The sequence below is a fragment of the Balaenoptera acutorostrata genome, chromosome X (assembly GCF_949987535.1).
Source record: "Balaenoptera acutorostrata chromosome X, mBalAcu1.1, whole genome shotgun sequence".
NCBI lineage: Eukaryota > Metazoa > Chordata > Mammalia > Artiodactyla > Balaenopteridae > Balaenoptera > Balaenoptera acutorostrata.
Genome location: NC_080085.1, coordinates 68,335,778 through 68,347,701, shown reverse-complemented (window position 1 = coordinate 68,347,701; position 11,924 = coordinate 68,335,778). Strand labels below are relative to the sequence as shown.

Sequence of the window (11,924 nt, the reverse complement as noted above, 5' to 3'; positions counted from 1 at the left end):
GAGATTTCGTCACCTGAAGTCACTTTTCTCTGGTAATCTACCTCATCAAACAATATTTATTGAGTATCTTATTTTGAGGCCTAAGGCTACTGTAATCAGCCTTCTTACGAACATATCATAAGGCACTTTAAATGCAGAACAGAGGAATACCCTCTGATAATGAAGCTTTTTAAGCCCATTAGCTCTTGACTTTTTTTGGCTACAAATAAAGAAAATATATGCTTACATGTAATTGTTTTAGGAACTTGACTATTCCATTAAAGGCAATGGTTAATTTTTGGATACCAACGAGCATGATTGCATTTGCCTTCTATTAAAGAAACTTGACTGTTGTCATTCACTTTGAGATGGTTGGTAGCATTTACCAGTCTAGATGGCATGGAGAAGTTGTACCTATAAAAGCCATAGGAAGGATGGAAAGAGCAACCAATTGCTTCCCGGGCAATGGGGTTGGGTGATAAAATATTTCCAGGTGCCTGTAATCCATACAACATTTGATTGGAAGAATTAGATGCTTGTTGACACTGTCCATTGAAGTCTTCAGATGAAACGTATTTTGAATTGGTGGCCCCCAAGGAAGATAAAATGGGAATTTCCATCATGAGTGGGGCTAAAGACTGAGAACTGCTGCTGCTTGCTAGCCTTTCAGGAGCAGGAAAGACAAGAGGCTGCTGTCGCCAAAAATTAGTTGGGCAAATCTTGTAGCAAAGGGGCAGGTTGATATTGTGTAGGTACACCTCTGGACAGGGCATTCCAAGGGAGCTTGTAGGTATGTGAAATGTTGGAGGGGAGCAAGGTGGAGAAAGCAAAGAGTTCAAAGGAGAGGGAGCCCCTCCACTAGAGGTCGCTGGAGATGAGCCATTGCTTCCACCTGTGAATGACAATTCAGTCAATGAACAATGAACTAAATGTTCCTACTGAATCAGTAATCATGTCGATAACTATCCCAGCTTCATTCTTAGATTAGCTTTCCTTGCAAGTTCACAGTTATTTTAAGTTCTTTGGAAAAGAACATTCCTCTGACCAAAATTGAATACGGTATCTCTACTACTACCACTATTACTTTTGGCATTATTATTATGTATCATGCACTGAGCATTCACTATGCTTTAGAACTATACTAGGCACTTGAACAACATTTATTCAGCGAATTACAAAAGAAGCCCAATTAAATATGATCCAGAGCCAATTATATCTTACAAGTAAAAGCTGGTTTTTTTAACCATAAAAAATTACTAAAATAAGCACTTGATTAAATTGAACAAATTGGTTTTTCTGAGATTTTATAGAAAGCTTCAGTCTGATTAAAAAATCAGTGCATATGAAAGTAATCTTTATAAATTAAAATAACATTTAAATATATTAGGTTTTTTCTTATATGAAAATCATAGATGGGGAAAGTTCCACAGTGTACTATATCAAGAGTAAAAGACAGTTTTGAAGGTAAAAATACCAAGATGAAAATGAAAGTGTTCATATCAATGTTGCCAGGTGATCTTTTATGGTTGCCTAGCATCTACTAAAATTAGGGATAGATATAAGGTCCAGGAAAATCTAGACTTTACACCTTATATTTGTAAGTATTTAAATTTTTAAAAATCTGGTTATTGACTGAACTTGATCAAATTGTGTGGGGTTTTTTTTTCAGGTGCTACTGTTTTTCTTAACTATTTTTATATACAGACATAGCCTAATCCTTTATCAACAGCGTGGCAAATATATTCTATAATTAAACATCCAAAAGTTATTTTAAAAAACTGGTACCCCTTTTCTTTGCAATTTGAGAGCATTCTCGACATTTTAAATAATTAAGAAAACTGTGTATTTTAAATTATCAATTAATGATCATGGTTAGCGTTATTTTTAAATTAGTGCACCATGTGTTGACTCGGATATTTTAAAAGCATGCTGCCTAGATTCTATTAAAGTGATACTATCAAATAAGTGTTCATATTTTTCTATGCAACTCTCTAAACCAAATTAATACAGTCAACTGAGTGAAATATTTCACTAAATGATTAGACTTGATCTCTTCACATTTCAATTAGTTGTTATGGTATCATGTAAAATTCAAGCTAACTATAATGTGATGGTAACCTTCAATTAATGTTTAAAGACAAACAACTTTAATGGAGTAAAGACAAAAGGGTAAAATGATTCCATATTGCTCACGAATAAAGATCTTCTATTTATCCTTAAATATCAGAGTAAATGAAGGTATGCGTTCTTCCACCAGAAAGCCTGCATTGTCAAATTATTATTTAGTCATGTAATGTACTACCTGAGAACAAATACCTTGCAAATATTTTAAATGCTTACGGCAATTAAACTAATTGCCATGGCTTAGTATTGTTTTCAACATTTATTTTCCCTAGTCACAACAAAAGGAAAATTAGAGTCAAGTGATGATGAAATTTAATGGGAGTCATTTTTATCATGTGCTGAAAGTTTCTCATAAAATATTTATTTCAATATCTAACATGTTTGCAAATAAGACCACTAGTGCACCACAGGCAGATCGTAAAGAATATGAGATAGTGAGATGCTGAAGAATCCAAGTGATTTCTATAGCTCTCAGGATGTATGATAACCCAAGAAGACACAAGTCAGTAAATCCACCATTACCACGTTTATGCTCTTTTCCTTCTTGACAGTTACCCTCCCTTTTTGCTTCTTACCTCCTCATCAGGATAAATATACACCCACTTGATTTTAAACACACATTTTCTGGCATGTACTTATCCACTTGTGTAGTATTTGTACAGAGGTTCTGGCTGTTGTTATTTCATTAACATTTAAAAATAAAAATTAATAAAACTTTTCTTACTTTGTGTGTCTGCACCAAAAGTTTTAAAATCCAAAGTGAGAGAAGGCCTCCATGGGTAGGTCTCTAAAACCCCATCCAATACACCTCTGAAAAAGAGATTCAAACTTTAGCAAGTCCAGAATGCAATTCCTGAAAATAATAATTTGTGTAAGCTTTTGAGTTATTTTGTTATAGTTTTTAGGGGTGAATATCTGAAATGTTTTTCTTTTATAGATAGACTTCTGAATAAAATTCCCAGTGATTATTCCCTGAATAAAAACCTAAGAATCTAGAATAAGCAATATCTTAAAAGTGGGTTGGGGAGGGAGTGGGAGGAGGCAAGATTTTGAAGACAAAACGTCCAGGTTTCTTTCTTACTACCTATTTATTAGTTACAAAATTTAGGGACTCAGTCTCTGAGCCACAGTTTCCTTAGCTGTTATACATGTGAAAAGGGCTATATAAATATTAGATGTGACTGTTATATCGTTTACCTGTTTCTTCCGGGATCTCTAAATCCTTTAGCAAAAGGATTCCTGTCTATTTTCAGTTTGGTAATCTATGGATTCAAAAGAGAAAGAAAGATAAAGTCAGTGCCCTCAGTAAAAACACTGCCACTGTTGCTTTTAATGGTTACAACAGCCACACAAGTTTTCAACATGTAATATGGCATGTTAAATAAACGTAAGCATATTGCTAAGTCAAATTTGGAATGTTTTATCTCCTTTCTCTCCTGACACTCTTTGTTCTACTCTCCTTTCTATCCTTTCTAACACAAGATCCACACAATTCATAATCAAACTTGCCTTGATGACAATGCAATAAGGCTATGAATTTCTTTTTAATTGTGGAAAATTCAATCCATATAGTACAGCTTCACTCTTTCCCTAAAGTTTCTCTGGAGCCATCCCTGCTTGCCTGGGACTTAGTTGGCTTTACCTGCTGGTTTTGGTAAGCTGTCACCGTGGTGAACTCAGTTTCTTTAAAGGAGAATGTTTTAACCCCTTCAGCAGGCAGGGACTGAATCCGGGACATGTCGACCCTGCTGTCCTGCTTCATCACGTGCACACGGGGCTTGTACTTGTGCATGGACTGCAGAATGATCTGGAGGAGAAATCAATGGTCAAATGCTGCCTAGTAATTGGCTTACCCTCCCCCACACTGGCTCCCTCTCATCAGCACCCCCAACCTTCCCACACGAAAGTGGAGCTAAACCAGAAATCCTAGGCTAGCCACACACAAGGACTTTTCTTTGCCATTTGGCCCTGGACAGAGGCCTTCAGGCATAAGGGGTTTCAAGAACAGGGCACCTCAGCACACCAAGAAGCAGTGATTCCATTTCCAGTTGGGGTCCTTTCCTGCTTTCAAATGTGGGTGACCATGTGATGTTCCCAAGTGTTATTGGGATCTGACTGCCTGCCATAAGTTCTCTGGGCTTAGGTAACTGATGGGAAACCATTTGACATCCCCCACCTCCTAAGCCCAGGAGCATCCTTCTTCCTTTTGTGGCTGGCACAGGGCCAGGCCAGGCAGGGCAGAGTCGAGGTGCACCTGGGAAGAAGGTTCAAGATCTACATGACTTGAAAAGGCCTTCCATGGGGGCGGGTTGTGGAGAAGATTTCCACCATACCATGTCACACAGAAGGTGCCCATCAGGGGAAGGCAATCAGAGCCCACAGTGATTGCCAGGGAGGCTGAAGTGCCAGAGAGCTCAGGGAAGCATTCCCTTTCACTGTCCCAGACCAGGCATCCTGGCCTTAAAAAGTCTCCTTTGGGGTTTCCCTGGTGGCGCAATGGTTGAGAGTCCGCCTGCCAGTGCAGGGGACACGGGTTCGAGCCCTGGTTTGGGAGGATCCCACATGCCGCGGAGCGGCTGGGCCCGTGAGCCACAACTACTGAGCCTGCGCATCTGGAGCCTGTGCTCCGCAACAAGAGAGGCCGCGATAGTGAGGGGCCCGCGCACCGCGACGAAGAGTGGCCCCCGCTCGCCGCAACCAGAGAAAGCCCTCGCACAGAAACGAAGACCCAACACAGCCAAAAATAAATAAATAAAAATTTAAAAGGAGATTAAAAAAAAAAAGGGCTCCTGCTTTAAAAAAAAAAAAAAAGTCTCCTTTGGTCCTCAAACTCCTTTCATTCACCATCCACAACCCCCAGCACTCTCAGATGCCAAGTAAAAGTCACAAGAGCTACTTTGGCCACAGGCCTAGAACTTGGACAGTTCCTAAAGACTACAACTAGCACATCTGGGAGACACCTCCTTGGCTTCTCCAGGGTGACCCTCCGGCTGACACCTTGGCATCCCCCTCCTCTCCTCGGGACAAAGGATTGCACACACTTACATGGCCTTTGTCGTCCATCTCGTTGTTGGTGAGTTTCACGCGATCGAAGCTGATGATCTGTCGCATCCATGTCTCTCCCGAACAAGGCGAGTCCGGGTGAACATAGAACCTGGGAGTGATGCATGAGTGGTCTGTATTCCCGGCTACCATCCACTGCGAGCTGTGATACACGTACCTGAAAATGCGCGGAGTGTGGCTTTAGGCGCAGCAGACCAAAGCCAGGAGCAGGGGCTACCACGATCCGGTCCTAAAGGCCTCGGCCAAGGTTTGCCTGCTAATCTCAAAGGCAACTAGTAAAAGATACAACTTCATTTCCAAACAGCGTTCAGGGATAGAAAGCAAACTGTAAATAAGCATACGTCATTAAAATGTAGTGAAGTGCCAGGGCAAGTATAATGTCATGGGATTTCAGAGTCTGGTTTGTATTTCCTCACAGAAATCGCAACAAAAATTCATCTAACCCGTTTTACCGAGCAGAGACGCCCGAAAAATCCTCCTGTCCTACAAGCGTCAGGGGAGAAGCAGAAGGGTGAGGGAAAGTGTCTGTGCAGCCCACCGCCACCAGACCAGTAGTCTTGGAAGCCCCTTTGTCCACAATGTTTTACATCAGAATACCCTCAAGGAACTCTGCCCGCTGCGGCCTCGGGGCTGATTTTCGCATTGTCTTCAATCTCAACCGCTAAATTATGCGCCAAATTCCCAAGCCAGCTCAAACGTGATAAGCAGCTTGTTCTGCTATTTCTGGGCTACGGCCCCAGCAGGCTCTTGAGCCCAGCCTTCTTTTTGCCCCTCACTCCCAGCATTGGGTGCGTTGCAGGCTGTTTCCTAGAAAGGCTAGACACCCACTTCAGTCGAACGCTCACAGGCCGAGTGCTGGCGGCTGCCGCCCAACCCCCATACCCCTGAGCTAAAGCGCTGGCCGACCCGAGCTTCTGGGCTGCCAGCAAAGAAGGGCCTCTTGGCTTTAGATCAGTTCGGCCACTTTTAGCCTGCTTTAAGTAGAGAGCTTACATCAAGAGAAAGGTTACTTGTATTCTCCGGGACCTGGCCTCTGCTTCAGGGTAGAGGCTAAGGAAGGAAGGAAAATAGACTTAGGCGAGATAACTGCTAGACTAGCTTTGGATGGCAAATCAGGGCATCGCTCAAGGACCCTGCTGCTAAAGTAGCACATCCCAGAGCCCGGTAGGGCCCCAGAAGCCCAGGCATTTCTCCCCAAATTCCTTTAAACAACTTCCCTCCCAGATGCCTGAGCCAAAACCCTCTGCAGTTTGCAGAGCCAAGGCTAGATCAGTGGGTAGGCAAGAGGTTTGGGGTACACTGAAGCACCAGCTGGAACCTGTGATCCAGGAGTGAGAGGAAAGAAGAACAAGCCTGCTTTTCTCTCAGTCTGAACTCCCTGAACTCCAGTTTGAGGGAGAAAATTCAATTCTCAAAGCCCACAGGAGAGCAATTCCCCCTACCATGGTAGAGTTTTCAAAACAGCACTCTCAGGTTCCATAGATATGAATCCCCATTCCCAGCCTGTGGTACCCTCCTTTGGGCCTGGTTACCTATAGCGTTTGGAATCCACCGGCACCACATCGATGGCCACATAGTACTGTTTCCCTGGGTCCAGTCCTTTTACCTTGACCCGAACAGAGGGGAACATCCTCCTGTGGGAGAGAAAATAGCGACTGACCTGGGCGCTATTAGAAACGTTTGGAGCCAGGTGGGGTTGGGGACAAACGAAAAGTAAAGGAATAAACAATACTCTTCTTATTCTAGACAGGTTCAGTGAATGAGATTTGCTACATGAGGAAAGATTGTTGGTTACATGTTTGATTGAACAAACTCAGGATTTTTGAGTGGATCAGAATATCCTTACCACAAGGCTTTGTCCACCCCACTTCCTATCACCACCATAATAAAAAGCTATAGAAGAAAAAGTAGGAAAGAAACAGCTGTGCCCCTCCCCTGAGTTTTCAGCGGTACTTTCTGTGAGGCAGATTTGGGAAAGACTGAAATTAGGAAGATTCACACACAAAAATTACCCAGCTGATGTGAAGAAGCTGCCGCACAGGAAAAGGTGGAAGAGGGAAAGCCCCACCTCAAATTGACCTGGGCTCAGGACAGTGGGCTGGGAGCCTGCTAGATGGGATATTGTCCACTGATAACTGTGAGACATTAACAGAAAGGCCTGGGCATAGCTTAAGATGTGGGGGTGGCATCTGGCACCTGCCTTGGGAGGTCTAATTTTTGTCATATACTACACAGGCAGGAGCTGCAAGAATGAGTTCTTGGAATCAGGGTGTACAGGAAAGAAAGGCCGAGCCACTAACATGGGCCAGGCAAGGCCTAGTCTGGTCGATTGAGAGGCACTGGCTTCCAATACCTGTCTGGGGTGGGGATATGGGGAGAAGGGTACCAAAGCATAAAACTGGAGGCACCCATCTTATGAGAGCAGAACATTAAGTGCCTACTGTGTGCGGCCCTTGAACAGCTTGGGCAAAGCCGAACCTGCCCGCCTTGGTAATGATCATCTCAGTTCCAATGTCATGAAATCTCTTCCACAGCTCGGATCCTTGAAGCTCCACTTGGATAGCATCTTTTTCTTCCAGACTCCCGAAGCTGTTGCAGCCGCCGCTGCCTCCTCCACAGCCTGAGAAAGTAGTTGCTAAGGGCTCTGTCTTGGGTCGCTTTTCTGCTGGACACAGAGACGCTGAGAGTTTGAGAGAGCTTCGCAGTTCCCGCGCCCCCTTCTCGCTGACGCCTGTCTCAGAACAGACCGGCCTTGTCTCTTCCCCGGGAACCTTGGCGACTGATCTCCAAATTCCCCACAACACCCACTCTGGCCCCCTGATGGAGAGAAAGGGGCCCAGGTAGCGCCCTGTGAAATGCATGACCCTTCTTCAAAGTTGCCCATCCTCATCTCTCTCGGAGACTTTTGGTCCCTGATGCTGAATCCCCTCGGGACCTGGGTCCATGTCCTGCTTCCTACCCCGAGAAACAGCCACCCTCTGGCTCTCAGGGCTTCCGGGAGGTTGGAGAGTCTCGCTTCATAAATCTGTGGGGACCCTCCCCTTCACCGCAAATGAACCACAACAGTATGGGCTGAACTTGGAGGCTCTGAAACTTCCCCCTACAGCCAGATGGCTGAGGTATCCCCGCCGCCCCGAACGCGGCCATCGCTGGGCCAAGACATCCTTTGATAGGGCTAGCCGCCCTCCTGCAGCGACGCGGCGCCAGTCTGAGACTTTCCGATCCAGCAAGCCATGGTAGCCGGCGCTGGGGTTTGGGCCGCGGTAGGGGTACTCACCAGGCTGCTCGCTCTTCCTTCCTGCGGCGCTGCTCCTTCTCTCCTCCTCCGCCTCTCCACCCTCTTTCTCAAGCAGCTCAAGTTGCGCCTCCTCTCTTGTGTCTCGCAGTTTTCTTTTGCTGGGTCTCCCCACCAAGGCTTCCACCGAGAAGGCGTGCGCCCGAGAGCTCAGAGCCATCCCTGGAGAGGGTGAAGAGAACGTACTCTGCAAAGTTTCAACCTGAGCTGGGTTAGGGAGGGAGAGGGTGGGAGGGCGCAGAGGACAGGCAAAGGAGGGAAAGCGGGAAAATCAGAAAAAAACTGAAAACTCAGAAAACAATTTCTAAATCTATATTCAGGGGGGAAAATGTGTGTGTATATAATTTTTATATATACGTATAGATTTTCTTTGAATAGACAGAATGAAAGGAGATTAAACTGGAGCCAGAGTCCTCTGGAGTCTAGTCCCCTTTCCCTTTTCGCTCTCCTCCCTCCCAGTGGACATGTGCGGAACATCAGTCCTCAAGTCCCAGATTCCCGGACCTGGCAGAGCTCAGAGACTGGCAAGCGCGGCCCTTTTAGGGAGCGGACCTGCCCCTAATGGCGGCTCAGGTCGCTCGGATTGGGAGATACTGTTGCATCGGACTGAGTGAATACCCGGCTGGTCGTAGCCTCCACTGTTTGTTTTGGAAACTGTTGGAAGCATAAAAAAACACCGTGACACTTCAGAGACTGGCAGGGAGGGGGCGGTGGGAGTGGGAGGATAGAAAGGGGTTGGAGGTTGACTGGAAAGGGGCTCAGGATAGTCTAGTGGGGAGGAGGGATACACAAACTTACTGTTTTGCATTAAATTGTGAAACTAAAAGACATGCGAAGTAATTGCCCACGGTGGGGGGGCCACTTTTCCAACAAAAGTGAAAATATTATTTAACCAAATCCAGAGAGGTGTATAGGGGTCTTTTGCTCTTAAGTGAGTACGCTGGGGAAACAAAGAGCAGCACAAACTTTCTGGGCCTGTTTGTTCTACAGTCTGGGTCTCAGACTAAGTGGACCCTGTGCTACTCTGACCTCCCTATCCAGGTGGGGAAGTAAGAGCCAGTGCAGGCAGGAGGCTCCCAGATAACCACTTTCAATGATAAAGAGCAAACCTGGACCTTCAATCCCTGCCTCTACTGGAGCCCAATATTCCCCCACACAGCCTCTTCTTACTCACATGACTTAATCAGCAAATACAGCCCAAGAACTCCAGGGCCACCAGCAGAGCACCAATCGGAATTGTGCTCCCAAGGATGTGACACCTCAAAATGTTGTGCTCAAATAATTGATTCCAGTGTATCCTGAAATATCTTCCTGGGCTAAGTTTTACTTTTCCTTAAAATGGATAAAGACACCTTCTTTATGTCAAGAAGAGACTTGCCTACCACTTCCAAGGAGCATGTTTATGCATGCAGATGTGAGATGCCTGCCTGTGTGCTTAGGATTTGGTCATGCGCTTTTCATCAGCAATAAGAAATCAGGCACCCCTGGGCTCTTTTGCAAACTGCATCCGAATTATTGACGTTTTCACCTTTTCAGAGAGCTCAGCTCTCTCATGTGTACTGAACTAAGCTGTAGTTAATTCCTGTTAACTTTTATCTGAGAGTAAAGTGATTGCAAGCCTCAGAACCAGCTTTGTGATCTGTTCAGCTGCCAAAGCACTGGGCTGTCAGGTACTGGGGGCATGAAGGATGTACATTTATGATAGAAGTTCATTTTCCACAGCTGAAAGACTCTTTTGAACATTCTCTTTATTTCAGCCAGAAACACCCATAAACCTTTATAGGAGATTCTTCAGCCCACATGGAACATGCAGAGAGAGAGGCTCTGGGACCCACAGATGCCCACATTAGAAAGAAAATAAAGTTTTTTTGGTTGACAATTGGAAAATCCTTACAGTAAAATGTTGATTTTGAATTACCAAAAAATGTTATAACTAGGAACATGAAGGGAATTTATCTCTTGAAAGAAAAATAAATTTGTGGTTAATACAAATTAAATATATTCAAAATCTATGGAGATACAGAGGATATAGATGTGCCTTAAGGGATATATGGTTTATAAAAGCTCTTATTGAATATGAAATCCGAACTTGCTTTAAGGAGATAGAAAGCAATTTTTAATTCTCTAATAAAAATTCTAATATTTTATTAACCACTATAAATAGGTATGTGAATTAACACATGCACAAAACAAGGTTGGCCCTGAAAATATTGCTTCTAATGAACTGTATGTGCAACAAAGTAGATGTTCAGATTTAAGCTAATGTATCTGAAAGCATTACATTTCTCAGATATTTATGGCAGGTCAAGGGCAAAGATTCATGGCCTCTCTAGTTTTCTATATAGGAAATATGGGTTACTTGAAGAAAAACGTATGTATAAAAGAAACTAAATCTGACTGGAGGAAAAAAAATCCCCTGTGTTCCTCAGTACTTACTAATCAAAGGGATGATGTCAAACTCATATGAAGGGATTCCAACTGTCACTTTTAATTTACAAAAGAAGGAGTGAAACACATTAAATGAAATATATAAATATTTCAAATATATACCTATATTAAGTATAAATAAAATAAAATAAAATGTTTTGAGACTGGTTGATACCTAGTGCCACACTTTGGCAAAAGTACAAGCAACTTCATGATAGAGATCATTTCCTCGAATTGTTATTCTTCCTACTCTCCCTTGATCCTCATTCCCCATGGTTAAGATATTTTGGCATACTTCCAAGCTTGTAGAATGTGAGTCTGAAATAATTTGCTTATGATCATTTTTGCCATTTCTTGGGAAAAAGCCTACCAACGTCAAGAAATGCAGAGAGGCAGTTTCCTCACAACATCATTTGAGTACCCGAATTCCACTTTGCCTGAACTAGCTAAGTTGCTTACATAAATAAATCATCTTTGCTTAAATGAGTTTCAGCTGGGCTTTCATCACTTGCAAGCAAAAGAATCCTGACAAATAGACTCATCTTGATAAAAATTTGGAAAATCAACTTTTTTTTCTAGTTCTTCTTTCTTCCTCCTCCTTCTTCAATACTACTGGTTCTGTGAATTGGGAAATTGCATGCTACACACTATCCCAGACTCATAAAACCTGGAAGAAAATTTGACTTTCTACGCAAATTACTAGGACTATGATAACTGACAAAAAGGAATAAGGCTCAAGCAGTATAGCACTTAGGAAGACAGACTTTGGATTCAGACTGACCTGATTCAAATTCTGACTTTGCTACTTTCTATCTGAGAGACCTTACACAAGTCTTTTTTTTTTTTTTTAACATTCAGTCTCTTTCTTCTAAACTTTTGTTTTTACTTTAAATACCTTCATCACAGGGTATGTTTCTGTAAGTGTATATATCTGAGGGTTAGTGAAATAATATACACAAACCATTTAACATAATGCCTGGAACATAGTAAGCACAGCTGTTTTCAACATTAAAGAGATGATGGAGGTTAATTTCAA

At 43.3% G+C, this 11,924-nt stretch overlaps 1 protein-coding gene across 1 annotated transcript; it reads right to left on the bottom strand.

Moving 5' to 3' along the window:
- Positions 1-257: 257 nt before the first annotated feature.
- On the bottom strand, positions 258-8,621 carry TBX22 (T-box transcription factor 22). The gene is made up of 8 exons (XM_007187643.2): positions 8,444-8,621; positions 7,645-7,828; positions 6,699-6,800; positions 5,149-5,323; positions 3,746-3,910; positions 3,301-3,365; positions 2,828-2,913; positions 258-871 (listed from the first exon to the last, which is right to left on the bottom strand). The coding sequence occupies exons 1-8, from the start codon at positions 8,619-8,621 to the stop codon at positions 258-260; spliced, it is 1,569 nt and encodes a 522-aa protein (XP_007187705.1).
- Between the last annotated feature and the right edge of the window lie 3,303 nt (positions 8,622-11,924).

Bases quoted from the DNA above. Each gene is read 5' to 3' on its own strand.
- TBX22 (XM_007187643.2), bottom strand. From the start codon at position 8,621: ATGGCTCTGAGCTCTCGGGCGCACGCCTTCTCGGTGGAAGCCTTGGTG. The intron at 5,324-6,698 runs GTAACCAGGCCC...GCGCATTTTCAG, and splicing joins GTGGATTCCAAACGCTATAG to GTACGTGTATCACAGCTCGC. The intron at 3,366-3,745 runs GTAAAGCCAACT...TTGAATCCATAG, and splicing joins CAGCTTACCAAAACCAGCAG to ATTACCAAACTGAAAATAGA.